At 36.9% G+C, this 20,607-nt stretch overlaps 1 protein-coding gene across 18 annotated transcripts in view; it reads left to right on the forward strand.

Moving 5' to 3' along the window:
- The window catches only part of ZMYND11 (zinc finger MYND-type containing 11), a 122,663-nt gene that overhangs the window by 89,791 nt on the left and 12,265 nt on the right, over positions 1-20,607 (forward strand). For 12 of the 18 annotated variants that reach the window (XM_021670712.2, XM_012466952.2, XM_012466957.2 and 9 more), the window contains 6 exons: positions 14,438-14,515; positions 15,177-15,269; positions 16,729-16,816; positions 17,342-17,397; positions 18,484-18,561; positions 19,511-19,629. In XM_021670712.2, the coding sequence (XP_021526387.1) occupies positions 14,438-14,515; positions 15,177-15,269; positions 16,729-16,816; positions 17,342-17,397; positions 18,484-18,561; positions 19,511-19,629 (512 nt within the window). The remainder of the gene's footprint in view (positions 1-14,437; positions 14,516-15,176; positions 15,270-16,728; positions 16,817-17,341; positions 17,398-18,483; positions 18,562-19,510; positions 19,630-20,607) is intronic. The other 6 variants (XM_064371788.1, XM_012466958.2, XM_064371785.1 and 3 more) reach the window with 1 other exon arrangement.

The raw sequence follows: 20,607 nt of genomic DNA on the forward strand, positions 1-20,607 counted from the left end.
TGTTCTAGTCTTCTAACCGTGGCTTTGTATTGCCTCAATGCACTTAACCTTGTGCTGCGTACGTATTCGTTAGGCATACAACAGGCAGTTGAGATAGCTTTTAAAAAAATGTTTAATGATGACTTGCCACTCAAATGCCTAAGTACCAAATAAGTAATGTCAACTTCCTGAGTAAATCAGTATCAATTTTCAATTTGTAGAACTCCTCTTTCCTGTCTACAAGATTGTCTATAAGAAATTAATGTAAGTGGTACTCTGAGTTTCACAGTTTTGAGCAAAGGAGTTGTATTAATATTCATGTTTTATTCTCTTGTGGATTTGGATTGTTTATTTTAAAAGCAAGTATACATCTTCTGTTTTCTGCTAAAAGTTTAGGAGAAGTAAAAAATTAATGAGATCAGGAAAAAAGAGGCAATGTTGCTAGTCAAATAGGATCCTAATATGGATGCAGGAATTAGGAAATACAGCTCTGGGTACATCTGTATCTCTACAGCCATTGCTCTTTTGTATTTAATGTTCAGTTCGTATTTTCATAGTAAAGAACTTAAATGAAAATACTGGGACTTCTGAGGACAGGTTAAGCTTCTTTGTAGATGTTTTGCATTTCTTATAGAGAATGGAAATTGAACAATTATTATACCCTTGAAGAAAATGTTTAATAATTCCATCAGAATTCACTATCAAGTTATCTGATTCCATTTTGTGTTTCCTTTACCCTTTTTTTTTTTTTTTTTTTTTGAGGTGAAGTCTCACTCTGTCATCCAGGCTGGAGTGCAGTGGTGCGATCTCGGCTCACTGCAACCTCTACTTCCTGGGTTCAAGTGATTTTCCTGCCTCAGCCTCCCGGGTAGCAGGGATTGCAACTGCATGCCACCACGCCTGGCTAATTTTTGTATTTTTAGTAGAGACGGAGTTTCACCATGTTAGCCAGGCTAGTTTTGAACTCCTGATCTCAAGTGATCTGCCTGCCTCGGCCTCCCAAGGTGCTGGGATGACAGTTGTGAGCCACCGCCCAGCCTGTGTTTCCTCTATTCTTTACTGATTAGATGAAATTAAAACATTTTTTACAGTGTTATTGGCTCACACAGAAACATGATTACCCTGTTCTTTTCTTCTCCTTTGCTTTCTTTTTGCCTTTGTCAATCTAGATATTTGTATACTGCTATATAATTGTGCTTACTGAAATGATGCTGTAAGTCAATAGAAAATCTTGAACTTTGCGTTCATTTTAAAGTCTATGAGCTACTCCCTGCTAAGGCTTTCAAAAAGACTGTTTTGTATGGTGAGGATGGAGAGTTTTATCTTGAGCTTTAAATTTTCCAAAGAAATAGTTATTTCTGTTGGATCCATTCTGTTGTTTTAATAGTATTCAAGAAAAAGATAAGTGCTAACAGTTCCTTTCCTTTGAGAAGGGGTAATAATAATCTTGAAATTGTAATGAAATTTTTAATATCTTTAAGGTGAAGTTATTGGTTTATTTGTTTTGAATTTTAAATGAAGTGTCAGAACTTTGAGTAAAGCCGTTTTTAATAATATAAGAAGAGAGTGACCAGATGTAAGTAATCACGGACTAAAAGAACTTAAGAGTCTATAGGCAGAGACTCAAGAACTGTGTTTCCGAATCAGAATAACTTTCTACTCTGGTTTTTTTTTTTTTTTTTTTTTTAATGTTTGGAAATAATATGAGTTAATTAGACGTGTTGAAGATAAGGTGCCATGGCCAAATTTCCATACAGTAAAAAAAGTCAGTGGAAGCTAACCATTACTATCTGAAACTGACAGTGAAAAGAAGCCCTTTTCTAACAGTTTGCAGTGATTGGAATACTATTCACTTTTACTCCTTTCTCTCCGTTACAGTGTTGAAAAAGTCACTGAGAGTAGGTGTTCTGTCTCCCAGCTGCCAGCTGTGTTGCCAGATTTAATTTAGCTCAAGCAGCTTTATCTTATATATCTATTTTTGAAATATTTTAACAGGACAGTAATAGGCATTTTTCTCAATTAAAAAATAATTTTATGACTTGTCATAATAAGTCTCTAGAATCTTCTAACCCTGAGAATAGTCCTTTGGAATGTCTGCCTTTCTAAAAAATAAACTTTTGCTTTACAGACACAGTAGATTATTATTGAAAAGTAGCTTATTAATGTCAGATTAGATTTTGCTTTGAGAAAGATTTAAATACTGTCCAGTTTCACACTTTTAGTGAGATCTCTCTCATTAAGTTTTAGAAAAGAGATTTAAAATTTTGCTATAAAAAATTCAAATAATTTAAAACAGGATAAGAATATCAAAATTCCCAGAAACCATATCCCATGGTAGGTAATATTCTCACAGACTTCTTCCTGTGTTTGTGCGTGTGTCATTTTGTTTGTATCTGTATCTACATGACTTTACGTACATTACTGGATGTGGCTAGTGTGTTTGTACGTGACAGTATCCCAGAAACCTTTTTTTTGGCACATGTTATGATTTGAGAGGGCGTGCTGTTTAACTTATGTGACCAGTTCCCTATGCAGCATGTGTCCGTCATTTCCACTGTTCTGCACGGCCTGTCAAAGGTTACATGCAAATGCTATGCTGGAAATCATGCCCCATTTCCAACTTCTGAGGAGGAGCCTTCTCATTATTATTTATGTCTGCATGAAACTGAAGTTTATATTTTGTCTTGTTTTATTTGAATTTTATTTTCCTGAAATAGCCACAAATTTTCCAGGAAAAAAAGAGAGAAAATCACACTCTTTTGTGAAAATTCCCTTTAAGATTTTGCTTACAAAAAAAAAAAAAATACCTTTAAAACACAGTATAGTCCATTGTATTTTTTTAAGATAGAAATTTATATTTATGTAATGCTGTCTGATCACCTTTGGTAGGATAAGTTTATTAACATGGGATTTTTAGGTTTAAAGGATAGGGTACACATTTAAATTTTTGATAAAAATCACTAGCTTGTTCTTCAGAATATTATACCCATGTACATTAACAGCACATTAAAGAATTTTTCAATTTTTTTTCTTTTGCCTATTTGCTAAGATGATTTTTTTTTTCCCGGCAGGGTCTTGTTTTGTCACCCAGGTTGGAGTGCAGTGGCACGATCATGGCTCACTGCAGCCTCAACCTCCTGGGCTCAAGCCAGCCTTCTGCCTCAGCTTCCCAAGTAGCTGTGACTACAGGCGCATACCACGATGTGTGGCTTATTTTTAAATTTTTTCTGGAGACAGGGTCTTGCTGTATTGTCCAGGCTGGTCTTTAACTTCAGAGTTCAAGCGATCTTCCTGCCTTGGCTTCCCAAAGTGCTGGGATTACAAGCATATGCCACTGTACCAGCTGTCTCATTTTAATTTTGCTTCATTTTCAAATACAAAGTCATTTTATCCTTTGAAGCCATGGTTAGAGACAGATGTGTGTGCTTGCATGTGTGTGTGTCCATGTGCTACATGCTTGCTGGCTTGTAAGCCTGCTGGTGAAAATCATGGTAGTGTAATTCATGGTCAAGGCAGTCTGTCATAAGAAGCCCCTGGGTTGCCAGCCTGCTGGGCTGGTACACTGCCTTATAGAGCAGGGCTGTTCAAGAGCCTCTTTGGTGGGGGAAAAGATCCCTGTGCTGTGCAGTGTGAGCCATTAACCTTATGTGTCCATGGAGCCCTTGAATGTGACTTGTAGACTGAAGAACTGGATTTCAGTTTGCTACATGTGGCTTGTGGCTACCATATTAGATAGTGCAGTTTTAGAACATTCATGTTCTAAATGCCTGTACCACCCCAAGAGAAAAATCTTTATGTATAAAATATTGGCCTCTTGAGAGTGGCCTGGTATTTGTCTCCCCATCATGCCAGAGTTATGACGTGGAGAGTTCTAAAAGAAGCATATAACTACGTGACTCCCCACCCTTCCTCTCCCTAGTATACACAGCAGATTGTATAGCAAACACTGCCTTGCACAGATTAGTGGCTATGATATCTGGTAGTGTTGCTTTTGCTCAAATATCTCATAACAAGTCAGCAGATTAACTTTGAAAAAAACAATTTAGCAAAACAAAGTGTAGATTTTTACACAAAATAATTGGCACTTTTTAGGTTAAGAATCCGGAGACGTGGTTTGAAAGTGGGCCTCTATTTCCTCCTCTTTAATATGTGTGTGTTCCTTACATAAATGAATTTTGATTTCGTAACTTAGAAGAGTTGTAGATTCATGTTATTGCCCCTATTCAAATTCAGATAAATGCAGGTTTCATATTTGCACTAAAATGTGTCATTAGGCAATAGAATTTAGGGCGTTAAATTTTGTATGATGTGCTTTTACAGTAAGTGAGTTACACAGAAAGTGAGTAAAGGGGAAAAATCACAAGGAGCTACGTGTTTTCATTCCCGTATTCAGGCCACTGAAATGAATACTGCTCCACTGAATCCCTCCAAAGAGTATTGTCTTGGATTTTTAAACTTGCTTTATAATATTAAAATTTTATATTACTGTTCTTTAGATCACTAACAAACTTTGGTTTACATCCCACTTTGAAATAAAAGGATCAAATTAAGTCACAAAAGACAAAGTAAATAAGTCAAGGTAATGCAGAGGGAACATATTATTTCAGTATGTCTCTAAAAACTGGAAAAGACTCATCCCCAATAAATGTTTTGGGTGGCATTTTTCTGTTTAAGGATCACAAGTTTAAAATTTATGTTAATGTACAAATTGTATGGTGAATCAACTCAGCCCACATAACCAAATGTAGAAACACAAAGTGTAGATGAGGAAATAAGAATCTGCATGGAATTATTTTATTAATAATTTCAAAATACTTTCGTTCTACATCTAATCCAAAAAGCTTTCCCATATTTGCAGCACTTGATTCTCTGACTCATGTTCTTGACGAGTAGGCGCCTACTGAGATCCAAAGAAGAGAGCTATTTGGTGGTACTTCATACTAGTAGGAAGTATTCCTAAAATTTATTTGCTCTTGCCCTTTTTAAAATAGAATGATACATGTTTTGCAGGAAAGTTAATACTTTAAAAATAGACTCATAGGAGTTTATAGAAGGCATTTGAAATTAAATTTCAACTTGGAATGTTAAGCCTCATGTACTGTTTTAAAATTCACCATTGGGAGTCCACCTAGTGCTCGCTCAGTTGGGTACAGGCTGGTGTGTCAATGTTGACCTGGGTCTGGGTAAGTTATGTTTGAGGCATTTGTAGTGTTTGTTGTTGAGGTGAAGAAAAACATGATGAAATCTGTCTGTTGAAATTAGAGATAGAAATTCGTTTCTGACTTTAGTTTTCACGCTTTTTGGTATGTAGACAGTACAGTCTTTAAATTCCAAAAGTGAAGAGAATGCACATACAATGTTTAGAATGAAAATACTTTTGAACATAAATTCCTTATTATATATCTACTGTGAAGCTATAACTGCTCTTGCTTTCTGATCATCCATTTTTTAATTTGGGAAATTTATTCATATTTTCACCCCAAAAGTCAGTACCTTATACCTTCAAGATACCTGTTAACAAATCTAGAATGGAGATTTGATTTTTAAATAAGTAGAAATTAAAGCCATTATTTTCTTAAATAGTAGACATAGTATTGAAAACAACTAATGAACATTAATCAAATGTTTTTATAATTTGCAAGACAACTTGGTCGTATAATTTTATACTAACAAAAGTAGAAAGTTAATTTTAGAAAAATCGTGTCTGAGCCAGGCACTTTTATAAGGCAGTTTTGCTATTTACCACAAGCTTAACCAGAGGAAAAAATAATGGGAACGCTGATAAAGCCAGAGGATTTTAAAGTTGGATCTACAGTATAAAACTGTAAAATCTCATGTATTGTTATCTAATCTGTGTAAAACTACCTAGGCCCAAACAAGAAGAAAAAAAGCTCACATATTTTCGATACTACCTTCCTGTGAGGAATTTAAAATTGGTTACGATCAGAAAGGATATCACCGTGAAATATTTTGGATGGTGGTGTATTTGGTCTTTGTGATACACCTTTTGGTTTGTTTAGAATCTTATTTGAAGTTTATCTTTTATTTTAACTGTAAGGGATTGAGAAGGTGATAGTTGGGCTGGTTCCTATATTCGGATGCTTACAACTTAATGTAGATTAAATAGAAAGCTCACTCAGTGTTTCCAAAGTTGATGAACTGAAAATATTTACAAAGTACATACAGTTCCCTTGTGCTACCTCTGCAGTGCAGAAGGAATGAGAGGGAGTGAGAAGGTAGGATGTACATAGGCTGGATGTCAGCCCAGTTAATCAGAGAGCAAGTAATATTCATGCCTTGACCTGAACACAGAGACATAAGTTATTTTCCGAAAAGAATGCAAAGATGTATTCCACTGAGGAGTGCATTCTGCCTCTGCCTTTCAGTCTTGTTCTTCCTTTAGAGACTAGTGTTATATAGAGGGGAAAGGAACAAGTAGATACAAAACCTGTGTTCCATAAAACTTTTCTGACTTCCCTTTCCTATTCCTAAGTCATATAGCAAGCCACCAAGGGGCTAAAGTTACCAGAAAAGGTGCATTCATATTGAATGATACAGTTCCTGACATGCGTAGCACCCTTCTCTCTATAGGTAAATACTATTTTAGCAGTGTGTATGTGTGTGTGTGTGGTGTATGTGTGTGTGTACACATACCTGGTGGGTATAGAAGATTCAGAAATACTACATGCTTTTTCTATCACAGTATGTTTTGTAGACTATATTTGAGAGATGCTTTCATAGTTACTAAGTCAGCCCAACAGCAGACTGGCTGCTACAAAGCTGCTCATATCATGTGAACTCTTGATGTTAGTCAAAATTTGTTGTCTTCCATTAGAGCAGAAAGAGTTGGCTTTGTAAAAATTAATAAATATAGATACAGCCACAGTAGCATTCAGTGATATATTTTTTAATCTGGAAGAAAAAGTGTGGTGCATTAGTAATTCTACAGGACTAACTTACTGACTAGGGAGTGGCCTGTGACTGGAGTCATATTTGCCAGGATACTCCAAGAATCCACCTCAAGATACTCTTTAGTAATTTGAATTATCTTGAGTTCTACTTTTACCTGTAATAAGGCATATTTGTGATAGCTTAGAGGAGGTTTTTGAACTTGAATTCTTTTAACTTAAAAACAAAAAAATACTCTCAGAAGCTCAAGTGCAAATACCAGTTGGTGGATAATCTGTGGAAGAGTTAGGATGCAGCTCTGTGGAATCCTGCATAGTTCAGTGTGATTCATTCTATAGGCAGAAGTGGGTAGGTCGAGTTTTCTACCATTAATACTGGCAGTCGGTGTGACATACTGTTCTTCTGGTCTAATAGGTAGGCAATTTCAGTGTGTCAGTACTGGGAGTGAAAAAACAGGAATCTATATATCTTTACAAAATAGTTTTAGAAAATGATTTTCATTGATGGGCTACTTGAGTCTTAGTGGTTTGAAGGGAGAAGTGGCAGGATAGGGCCACTCACCACCACTTCCACTAGACCAGCTTCACTTTTAAAAGTCTCAATTATTGGGGTTTCTTATAAATTCTGTGTAATTCCTTTATATTCCATTGTTGCAAGTGGGTCTAGAGGATATTGCAGAGCGTCTTGATTTCTGTAACAGCATAAAATAAAAATAAAAAAAGCCTCTATGATTAATTTCGATTCTTTTATGTTCTAAATTTTAAAATAACAAATCAGAATAAATTTTGATTCTTGTGTTCTGTGATTATAATTATAGAGGAGATCTAGGAGCTGTTTAATCCATAAAATGATATAGGTGTTTTATATGTAGACTAGTATTTCTACAAATAAGATCTAGAGGCCACTTGTACAGGAATCACCTGGTGCGCTTGTTTAAACACAGCCTCCAGGGTTCCCACCCAGACAGGCTCTGGGGATGAGGCTCAGGAATCTACATTTCCAGTAAGTACCACAGGTGGCTATGCTCACTAATGTATCAGTGAGCTGTAGGTGACATTATTCTTGATAGTAGTCAGCGATTGATATTTCAGTGTCATCTGTCAATGAAATGGTTCATACATCAGAAATAAAATTATTTATGTTGGTCAGAATATGCTGACACAGACTTGGGTGTGAGTAATTGCTTCACATTTTAGATGGGTCCTCATATTCTTGAGTTCAGCTGCATGGAGAAGTTTCTCTAGTAGGCAATGAAGACAGAAATGACTGGCGCCAGTTCAATTCAACTGATATGTATCGAACATTTATTGTGTGCCAGATGCTATACAAGGGTGTTGCAAAAGACCACTGAAATTGACATTATGGGCCCTGCTGTCTTCACAAAACTTAGTCCCTCTGTGGTCAGCCTGTGTTTTTGTACTGCTCATGAGCCAAGAATGGCTTTTACGTTTTTAAACTGTTGAAGAAAACTGACAAGAGAATAATACTTTGTGACGTGCAAATTATAAAAAATCCAAATTTTAGTATCTAAAAGTTTTCTCCGAACACAGCTACACTCATGTGATGTATCCATTATGCATGACTGGTTTGTCATTACAACAGCAGAACTGTATTGTAGACAGAGACCAACCACATGGTCGCAAAGCCTAAAATATTTGCTATCTGGCCCTTTACACAAAATGTTCGTTGACTTTTGGTCTAGTTTGTTGTGGAAAGAATATTCTGGGTGTTGGAAATGGCCAAGAAAGTTTGAAGCTCTTGCCTTGTTTAATCACAGATGTGGGGACTTGGCTGAGGTGAATCTAGCTGCATAGATATACATGCCTGAAAAATGTCTGTATTTCCAATTTTGAACTTCCTTCCTTCTTTAGGATACTCAGTAAGTCAAAACGACCAAGATTTCCACAAGTTCATTTTCTGTCAAAATAGGTTTCTATGGCTGAAAAATTAGATCTCTATAAAGAACTGAAAATTCCATACTAATAAAGGTATTCAGTCCTCAATGCTCCTTTAAGTAATGATCCTTGGGCATCATTATCAATAATCAGCTATGGATAAATTTTGACAAGATCAGGAGTGGCCAATAGTGTCTTCCAGGCAGAAACACCGAAGGGCACCAAGTCTGTCTGAGTTACTTGATTCATGCTCTGTCTGTTGTTTCTACCTAGAATCATCTGATTCAGTGTTGCCTGGCAATTACTTTATAACTGGCTTAAGAATCCCTTGTTGAAGATGTTCAAATTTTCTGTTATTTTTTTCCTTAAAAGAGGGCAGCCCCAACATCTACTTTACTTCTTACATAAACATCTACAACACTGCTTCAGAGATGTGATTATTGTCACTTTTAAAGAGTTACAACAACTTTGCCATGATATAGAATGTTTCTTTCTTATTTGTAAAAGTTGACCACAATCACTCCCACATGCCACCAGGTGATACGACCTCTGGATTCTGCTTGAACCCTGTTACAGGAAGTCCTTGGTTGAAGAATCCTCAGGCCTGCAAATAGAGAATAGGAATAATTCCTCAAAGTCTGAGAAAGAATTGGATCAGAAATAATCTGTTCATATTATAAAGCATTGTTTCTATGTTTTTCTGACGTTGTTGTCAAGAGCTATCTGCTTAGTTTACCTCAGAAACTACCTCTTTCTTAGCTGTAGCTTTTTCTCAGTCATTGAGTATGTTTTGGTCTGGCTGCCAAGTACCAGCTGAAGCACTTCAGTGTGAATGCCACAGAAGGCAGCTCACAGCTTGTTCCCTTAAAAATCCCCCAAAATCACATTGTACAGCCCTGGGTCAGAATGTGCAATGTCAAATCTCTAAGTGATAACTAGAAAGAAAACCCACAAGTTTATCAAACGTGAAAGCATCTTACAGCAAATGTTTTGTTCCTACAAATCACTGGGAGAGGTTTTAGTTCCGTTGAGAGTCCTCTCTTTTGTGTCAGTTCACTGAGAAGGCCCCTCAGCCTGTGAACCTGGGAGCAGCTTCTTCTGTCGGCCCCTGTGGCCGTCCCTTGGGAGCAGCGCGGCTTCGTGTTGTCTGGAATAGAATACCCCATTTATCACCAGAAAGGTGGATGGGGCAACAAATTTAAAAAACGAAACATGGAAGCTTTCAACAAAATAATCCCCTTTGACTGTGAAATAGTCCTTTTGGTCAGTCCTCCTCTACAGCCCAAATCATTGAAGTTTCTAACTATTAAAAAAACAAAACAAAAAAAAACTCAAGTACTTAAAACATAACCTCAGTAGCACCCTTAGCATATATAATGAGAGAAATATTCCTCTTTGTGCAATTAAGTAGATTGAGACTATCCTAGAGCTGTTAAGTGGGGATTCAAAATAAAAACTTAGGTTAACCTCAAGATCCCTTTAAAAGAGAGCTTTTGAAGATACACCACTTTACACCTTCTCAGAACACCAGCAAAGGTTAAAATCAGGGCTGCTGGACCAGTGTGTGCCTGTCCATGTTTATATGATGAAGTCTCTTAGGAAGTTAAGGCAATGCTCTTAATCATACCTGTCAGAAACCCCTGGGGGCTTTTAGGACTATGAATGCCTAGACCTCATCTCGCAATGAATTTTATCAGAATTTCTGGGGGTGGCATCTAAGACGTTGGTGGGCTTTTTCCTTTGAGATAAAATTTACATTACACTGACATGCACAAGTCTTAGGTGTGTCATTTGAAGAACAGACAAGAGCATGCACTGGTGCAACCCAAGTCCCATCAAGCTATGGGGAAGCTTGATCTCGTTCCTAGGCCAGTTGATCTCATACCCAAGCCCTCACCCCCAAACCAACATTGTTCTGATTATTTTCCATGAGGGATATGTTTTGCCTGTTCTAGGACTTTATAGAAGTAGACATAGAGTGGTGCTTTGTTAAATGAGGTATAAGACATTTCCTGGAGTAGTTATGAAGGTAATACCTTGAAAGAATTCTGAAAGTTTCATCAGAGTTGAGAAATGGGGTGGCCTTATCCAGATGACCTTGTTTCCTTTCATACTTTACTCAGTCATTTTTCCAAGCTCAGATTACCACTTTTAATTGCACTCAGAAGGAGAGCGAGACTCTAGCGAACTAGCTCTAAGCAAATTTAAACATGAGACAAAATCAGACTTTCATTCTCTATTATGCCATTTCGTTTTGTGAAATTAAGGCCCTCAACATGCACTGTGTATGCATTCTGTCTTTCCAAAAATAAGGAAATGTTGCTTGCACATGGTTACAACAAATTAGCAATTCATTTTAAAATGTTTAAACAGAACCAATGTTTTTGAGAGTGTGTAATATGCACAATTTATGTTATCTATTTAAAGAGAGTAGGAACTGAATATAGACCTTTATTTAAACTGGGTAATTACATGAACAAGTGTTACCTAAACTTCCATACTGCCATTTCAAAGTAAGAACAATGTAGTTAAGATGTTTTGGCTATAGCGATATTAATTATGATATAAAATTCTGATTCTAACATACATAATCTTTGTCCATGTAGAAACATTGGATTGCTTTCTTTTCTAAAGAGTTAGAAACGAGGTTAGATTCAATTTAACAGAGTGAAATACTTAATAGATTTATGTTTAAAGTGCAGAAAGGAAAAAAAAAAAAAAACTCCTGCACATAATATAGTGCACAGTACCTTGAGAGAGAAGCAAGAGGTCTTGTGCTGGATATAGCGAGTCTGGTTAGCAGGGTCAGGCCTCCTCTCCCACTGTCGCTACTCATGGGGACCACAGAGCCTAGAGCTAAGATCCAGAGGGGAAGGGATTCCTGCTCTGTTGAATTGACGGAAGGCTGTGCATGATATTTAGTGAATATTAAAATTATATTTCAGTGCTATATAACAGTGTTGGTTGTATATTTCCTTTGAATAATATGTTTCCTATTAAAGGAACCATATACCAATACCCACTGATAGTATTACAAGACTTCTAACCTGGTATAGATTGCTATTATGTCTTAATTTATATAAATTCATACTTTAATGATGAGATTGATATTTGAAATCAGTTTTAGTAGTGTATCCAAAGTGTTTGAGTTGGCATGAGAGAAGGCCATGTAGCTAGAGAAGCATGTGTTTTTATTCTCCCTTATTTTAAAAAGAATGTAGATTTTATAAGTGCCAAGAAGAATGTAGCCATCTCCAACCTTACCTTTTCTCTTCCTGTATCTGACAGTTCATCAAACTGCTTATTTAGTATAGAAAGCAATGCATTGAAGGATGTCTATACTGGTAAGAATATTTGTTCAAAAGCATTAATAACTGACTGTGCTTCAGATCCAGGAAGAGAGAGTGCCTTCTGCCATCCTGTGTGAGATGCAGAATGCAAAAACAGCATCATTTTTTACTGTAGTCTAGTGTATAAAAGGTGCCTGCTAATATTTTGTGTGTGTGTGTATGTGTGTGTGTGTGTGTGTGTGTGTGTGTGAAAAGCACTGGGGATCTCGTTAAAATGAGACTGGTTTTAAGTGTTCTCACTACAAAAACCAATTTCCTGTATTTCACCATTGCACATATTTCAAAACATCACATTGCACACCGTAAGTATATAGAATTTCTTTTTGCCAATTAAAATTTAAAAAAATTTTTTTTAGGTTGCTAACCAGTGCTGCTGCATAAACAGACTTAATAACTAGAGTTCAGTGTTTGTTTAAAGTTTTGTCTCTAAGCAATGCATATGGCCAAATACGGTGCTAATGAATTACTTGAGTCAGTTCTTTACATTCCCCTTCATGTGGCTGTGTTACTCATTTTAAATTCAGTTATGTTCTGTTAGTTTTCAAAAAGATAGAGAATTCTCAAGTTATATCATTTTCTCCCCCCACCCCACAAAAAGATTATAAACCTTGGGTTCTGGAAATTTCATTGCACTTTAAATCCATATTTATGCCATGGGTACTCTGTCTTCACCATGCATCACAGTCACCTGAGGAATAAGCAAATGAACGAGCAGATACGCATCACAGGCCCTGCCTCTAGAAATCATAACCCAGATTCTTGGGGTGAAGCCCAGCTGCATTTTATAAAAGTTCAGTCCAGGCAGGGCTTGGTGGCTCACACCTGTAATCCCAGCACTTGGGGGGGCTGAGGTGGGCGGATCACAGGGTCAGGAGTTCAAGACCGACCTGGCCAACATGGTGAAAGTCCGTCTCTACTAAAGGTACAAAAAATTAGCCAGGCGTGGTGGCGGGTGCCTATAATCCCAGCTACTTGGGAAGCTGAGGCAGGAGAATAACTTGAACCCGGGAGGCAGAGAGCTTGTAGTGAGCTGAGATCACACCATTACACTCCAGCCTGGGCGACAGGGTGAGACTCCGTCAAAAAAAAAAATTCATTCTGTATCTCTGATGCAAGTCTGGAGTTGAGATGAACTGCTCTATAATTGGCATAAACGTAGCAGCTGTGGACACAGGCCACAAAGCCGCGTAAGAGAGCACTGACTGCACCGCCAGAGAACCTAGGTGAGAAACGGAGGCAGGAAGGTGCAGCGCAGACATCAGGTACATGAAATTAAGTTTAGTTTCTCACTAATAAAATGTGTTTCCACTTGTTAGATATTTTATATGTATATAAACATTGTATGTATGTATAATCAATTCACTTAAGCCCTAGCTAAAAGTTCTGTCATGTGAGAAGTATTTGTCCTTTACTGTATTTAGCATATTAAAGTGACTTCCTATGTTTAAAGTTCTGTTGGGAAGAATTATACCATTGGGCAGAGAATCATCATTTAGTTACCTGGAAAAGTTAAAGCATCTATTAAAACAGTGGCCACACCCACTCATTTCCTCTGCAGTATGAGCTGATTATATTTGAGTGCTTGGCATTTGCCTTTGCTGCCTTCAGGCCGTTGTACTATTGGGACTTCGACTAAGTTCAATAGGCACACTTGTCCTTGTTTCCTAGCTGTTTAGATGTAACAGGGGTAGAATCTTACATTTTTTTCTTCATGTGAAGTTAGACTTTTTGTACAATGAATTTAAGAATCTAATTGGCTTGCAGGCTAGACTTAAGAAATTGGAGTTATTACTGAATAGATCCATGATACTAAGAAATGGAGATGTTAATGTGTGCAGCTGCACTGTATGTAGTAAGTGAAACAGATTTTTAAAATCACCTTTTAAACAAAGAATAATGTTACATTGAAACACACCATTTATTATTGCTAATTTAAGATGATCCCCGAAAGGAGTTTAGCCATTGATACTGTTTGCAAAATAAGTGATTCTCCATTATGTCTACTGCTTTTGTTTATCTAAAACTTATTTTAGGTTTTAAAATACCAAGAAAAAATCTATAATTGTCTAAGGATATTATATCAAGCACAACATAATATTTTAAAATTCTCACCTTGTTACATTAGATGCTGTTTTTGATATGCAAATATCAAAGATTTTTCTTTGTCAAATATGCTGGGAAAAGTGCGTCTTTTAATAAACTCTTTGCATACTATCTCAGTGTTTGATATATGTTTTTTACATGCATATAGACATATGAATGATCAAATTTTATACCCTTTATTCTTTATTTTTTTTTCAATAGAGCATTAAGAAGAAGAATACAAACAAACAGGAGATGGGCACATACCTGAGATTCATTGTCTCCCGCATGAAGGAGAGGGTGAGTCCTGCTCAGGGAAGCTTTCAGAATATCCCAAAACCTATTTCACTGTGGCTCATTCTTTCAAAGTTGAATGATCGAGAAGTAACAAATGTGTATATAGCAATATGAAGTGTGGAGAGCACCCCCATCATATTTCTTCACTGCAGTAAACGGTTCTGTAACAGGCAGTTAGATTTTTTTTTTGTCTGTTTTTGACATAGACATTTTGACATAAGCTGCATGAGATAAGAAACATTACATTTTTGAGTTTCTTTCATCAGAATGAAGATTTTCATTGATGATGATGACTCTTTAAAACGAAAGGGAACTTTTCAAAATATCCTATCACAACCTTAAGGAATGTCATATTAAACTATATGGTGATATATGTACATTTTTTCTGTTAAGTTTTAAAGTACTTCCTCTGAGATTTTGCTTTAAAGGTAGAAAATACTGGGCGGGCACCATGGCTCACGCCTGTAATCCCAGCACATTGGGAGGCCAAGGCAGGAGGATCGCTTGAGCCCAGGAGTTCAAGACCAGTGTGGGCAAGATGGCAAGACTCTGTCTCTAGAAAAATAAAAAATAAAAAGATAGAAAATATTTTGAGCTTTAGGAATTGATGTCTTACCTGCCTTCCTTTAACTACATTTAAATTGATGTACTAACACCCTCTTAGGCTATAGATCTTAATAAAAAGGGGAAGGACAACAAACACCCGATGTACAGGAGGCTGGTGCACTCAGCTGTGGACGTTCCGACCATTCAAGAGGTAAAACCAGTTTCTTTTATTTCCACTTCAAGTAAATCTTTTTAACTAACAAGCTAAAGAATAATTTAGCAGTTAATAGATGTTGGTTCCTCTTCTCTCCTTCAAAATGCACCATTTTCCACTTATTTTCTAAAACAAAATACAGGCATACCTACCACATGAAGCATTATTACTTTGTAAATTTCATGTGCTTACTCTAATGCAAATTAGGTGTCATCTTTAAAAGGCCTGGTTTTAAAGATCAGCAACTTAGAGCTTCTTGATCCTTGTTAATTTAAGAAAATGCCTTATAGCTGGGCAATTTAATATTATAGATGTAAAGAATGTTTCCCAGGTTTAGCAGTGGTACCTGAGAGTTCCTCTCAGAAAAAAAGTAGAGCATAGAGTTAATCTGTAGTCTGGGGAAACAACAAAGTGAACAAAACAAAGAACATGCTTAGAAACGTTATTCTTAAAGGTCTTAATTTTACCAGTTGTAGCTGAGGATTGTTTGTTCATGTTCAGTAACAAATTGCAACAAAGTCAAAAATAGAACTGACATATGTTTCCAGTCAGGGTTGCTGAATTACTAATTTTGTACCACATATGTCATGTTGGAAATTTAAAATCTTAAGGTTGGTCATAACAGCCTATAGGGAGACCACAGGAATAATTTTAAATCATCTTACAAGTTTCCTTCGTACTTGAGAAAGACTATGGCTGTATTATTTCAGTATAAGGGTAAATGAAGGGTTTTCCCTTAAAAGTAACTGGCAAATCCTGGAACAAAACCAAGTAATTTTAATTTTACCTCCCACCTCCAGAGGTTGTAGCCCCACCCACAGCCCCTTCTCCTAAACTGCAAGACCTCTTCAGTATCTGTAAGAACCCAGACACCCCTTCTTGCCCACTGCCTTTACTCATGCAGGTTCCTTCCTGTTGAAATCCTCTAAGATTTGGCACAGAGAGGAACACCTGAGATGTTACTTTAAAATGATTTATAAACCAATTCCTGGCCCCAATTCAGAATTATAAATCTGCCTTAGTAGTTTATGGTAAACTGTCACAGAGGCTAACAGTTCTGTTTACGACACAGGAAGATCAAGATTGAAAAAGAGTGACAGGTGTGTGCTTAGGGGCTCATCACCCACACTGGCCCAGGCATTCATGCTTTACAAAGCTTAGCAGCAGCTTTCTGCATTGTTGTCAAATGAGATGTTCAAACCTTAAAGTTCACTCTGAAAAACTAATATAGATCTATGTGTCCGGGGCATATCCAGCCTGCCATGCTTCATTCACTGTAGTATTAAAACTGCAGGTGGAGTTGTTGGCTTCTTTCACACACATTCTCCATCAATAGTGTGGGATGGCAGTAGTCATCCTGATGTCATCCTAGAAAAGTCTGCTTGTCCTGTGAACTTAGTCCAGGCAAGTATTTTCTCCTGGTAACTTTTTGTCACTCTGTTTTTGCCCACTGCAGAAAGTGAATGAAGGGAAATACCGAAGTTATGAAGAGTTCAAAGCTGATGCTCAACTGCTTCTCCACAATACAGTGATTTTCTATGGAGGTTGAATATTTTTGTGTTTTCTTTCTGTATGCATTTTAAAACATACCATTTCCATTCCAAGCAATATCTTTTATAAAACATTATATTCAAAGAATTAATACCTTAATAAGCAATAATGTTAGCATATAAGCTTAGGAATATCTTGTGATGTCAATTATAGAATGGACTGGCCAAAGACAAAATCACAGTATACTCGATGAAAATGTAATTATTCTTTACAGTTTTATATGTATTTGTTTTAGCTGCGAGGTTGTTTTTTATAAGCACTGTGATTAATTCTGATTGTTTCCCCATTAGTATCACATTATCCAAAGATAAGGTCACTCTCTACCTAGGGAATTAGTGGTTGTATTGGATGGAAAACAAAAACTGCCTGTGTAATTTTATTTTGCTATCGTTATTTTAAACAGACATTTTGGTTTGAAATGGTAGATGTCTACTTTTGCAAACTGAAAGAAAAATACTAATTTTGAGTCTTCTATTTGCAGACGGTTGCTTATAGCTAATATCTGTCTTTACTTACAGCAGACAGCGAGCAAGCTGACATTGCGAGGATGCTGTATAAAGACACATGTCATGAGGTACCCAATAATTGCACTCTTTCCATAATTGAAATTAATTTATTTCAGGATTCCACTTTTACCTACATTTTAATTGTGCCATTTCCTTTAAATGTCTTTTATTTTCATGTTTGTCATACATGGAAGATAATGCAAATATTTTTTAAAAATCTGGCAAAACTGTTCGAAGAGAAATCCTGGGAGTCAGATTTAGTTACTATTAACTTCCACAAGGAAACTCTCAGTCACCTTCAGAACTGTTGTGTTAGCTAGATGCTGCATGTGACTGTGTCTTGCTGGGCAGACGTGCAGTAAACATTACCCTCTTCTAAGGAAGGATCCAAATTTGCATCCCTCCTAAACTACACAGGCAAAAAACAAACCCAGCCAAACAACAAAGCACAGATTCGTACAGTAAGTGAAGGACATTTAAGGAAGTATATTTTTTAGAGGTCTTACTTAAAACACCTGTAACCATATTATCTTTGCAAAAGTTCCTCAGTTTATACAAAAAGTTTTGTTTCGTGAATTCATTTCAAATTTGAATCTTGTTTTTTATTTGTTCAGTAAGTATTTACTGAGTGCCTCCTATGTGCCAGGCAGTATGTGAGGAGGAATAAAAGGTGATCACAGTGCAGGCCTCCTGCTCATAGAGCCACATTCTGAAGGAGGAGACTGGGAAAAAGAAAAAAAAACAGATAAAATATGTCTCTTTACAAGTGGTACAAGAATGTTGTGAAAGAAACAAGGAACTAAAATAGAGAATGAGGCAAAGTAAGGACTGCTGTGATTGGTAGTAGACATTGTTACCTTCCTGAAGAATATTCAGTCTAAAGTGCTAACCAGTGAAGTTTGGGCAGGGCCTGGTCAGACCAGGCCTGTCAGACTAGGCTTCTATTCCAAAAGTGTGGGCTGAGACCAGGGAGATGGTTCTAAGAGGACAGTGGCAGGATCTTCCAGTACCATTTATTGAAAACTTTAAGCTTAAAAGATTAAGGATTCAACACCACTTATGTACATGAATGTTAATTTACATGGATACATTTTATTTACTTTAATGTGTATGTATATTTTATGTAGACTAAAATAGTTTCTCTTCTTTTTCAGCTGGATGAACTACAGCTTTGCAAGAATTGCTTTTATTTGTCAAATGCTCGTCCTGACAATTGGTTCTGTTATCCTTGTGTATGTGAAACTTTGTGATTTTTGTTTTTTACCTCTTAAGCATGTAAAGTTTATTTCCAGTTTGGTTAAAGATTTTAATACTCCCTAAATTTTTTAAATATCATAATATAGATGGTTTTAATGAGTATAAACAACCGAAAGGAAAAAATAACTGGGCTTGTTATCCATTTCTGATTTTAAAATGAGATATCGAATAAAAATAGATATTGGGTCCTTTTCCTTTTTGAGACAGGGTCTCACTCTGTTGCCCAGGCTTGAGTACAGTGGTGTGATCTTGGTTCACTGTAGCCTCGACCTTGCCCAGGCTCAAGTGACTGTCCCATCTCAGCCTCCAGAGTAGCCGGGACCACAGGCACATGCCACCACACCCAGCATCTGGGTCCCTTAATAAAGTGAATTTTTGTTTCTTCATGAGAGACCTAAGGCTTTGCATTTGTCTGTAGTTGTATAATTTCCCCAAAATGATACGGCTTCAAGCTGGGCGCTGACAAAGGGCCTCTGAGCATTCTTGGCCGGCAGCCTTGGCTGCCTGAGAGAGCCAGTCCTGCGAGACAGTGCTGTGCAGGCCTAAAATTTCCCCATTTCTAACAAATTCCCAGGGGGTGCTGATGCTGCTGGCCCCTCTGGCTGCACTTGGCAAAGCAGGTGCTCTGTTTGCCACTGTCATGCGTGTGGATGGCCTTGGTTTCGGGGGCTGCCATGCTCCAGTCCCAACTTCTTCTGAGGAATAAGGCTCATGTTGGCACCCTGATGCAAATATAAATTTTTTGGTGTTTTTCTTAAAGGTAAAATCAGTCAGTCCTAGAAAAAAAAAATCTCATATGTGTTTAGGAGTTACAAAAGAAATACTTTCGAAATATGGATTATACTTGACTAGTTTAATATGAATGGTAAACTTGCATTTAATACTTTAAAAGTAATATAACAAGGTAAAACGTTTAATTTCCAGATACCTAATCATGAGCTGGTTTGGGCTAAAATGAAAGGTTTTGGGTTTTGGCCAGCCAAAGTCATGCAGAAAGAGGACAATCAAGTTGACGTTCGCTTCTTTGGCCACCACCACCAGAGGTAATTCATGACCCCGCGTTCAGTGGTCACAGCTGTGTTTATGAAGTCTTTAAGAAAGTCTGATGATTTCTCCATCAGAGATGGATGAAGTTTATTTTAAATTGGAAAAAAGAAAGCACATTATGCTGCCAGCAATACATTCTAAGATAAATTGTTTCCAAATATTGTTTACTAAACAAACAGGACGTTTGTAATAACTGACACCATTGAACTTCAGAAGCACATTAGTGCTCAGACTGGATTTGTAGAACAGTGGGCAGAAGGGCCTCAGAATGTGGCCATTCCATAATACAGTAATGACGTTACAGTTGCTCCAGCCATCTTCAAGGCTCGGTTAAAGACATAGACTAAAATAATCTTGTGATCTTAGAATGTGTGTAAATACCTTAAGTGTGCATAAAAATTACAGTTGACCCATGAATAGCGTGGATGTTAGGGTCTAAAGCCACAATAGGAATATAGAATTCACATGCAATTTATTTGGTTCATTTAACACAGCTATTGAGATAAGGGGAAAAAGTGACAGAAGTCAGCTACATGATCTAATAGTCCTACTTTGCAAAGATTTAAATGAATAGTCCATGGAGTGTCATCTGTCTTGCCAGGAGGTTATTAGTGCAGAGAGAAGCTACACAATGAGGGACCTTATTCCTCCCCGTGGTAAATTTTTACTTAGTCTTCATTGAATTTAAATCGAAGTGTAGTTATGAGAAACCTATAAATACTGTAATTTTCCCAAAAGGTAGTTCTGTTCTTTCATAGGTAAATACACACTTACCTGACACTGTCATGTCGAGAAACGTTAGTTAAATAATGATCCGGTAAAATAACTCAATATAAAATGAACGTTTTAGTTACCTTATTTTTAAATGGTAATTTTTAACAGTATACTTAATACATGATATTCCATTGGTTTCAATTTCTTATCAGAACAGGCAGGGAGGGAATGTATTCTTACGACGTAGGTTAGGGTAAAGC

The sequence above is a fragment of the Aotus nancymaae genome, unplaced genomic scaffold (genome assembly GCF_030222135.1).
Source record: "Aotus nancymaae isolate 86718 unplaced genomic scaffold, 86718_ANA_hifiasm-v0.15.2.pri h1tg000173l, whole genome shotgun sequence".
NCBI lineage: Eukaryota > Metazoa > Chordata > Mammalia > Primates > Aotidae > Aotus > Aotus nancymaae.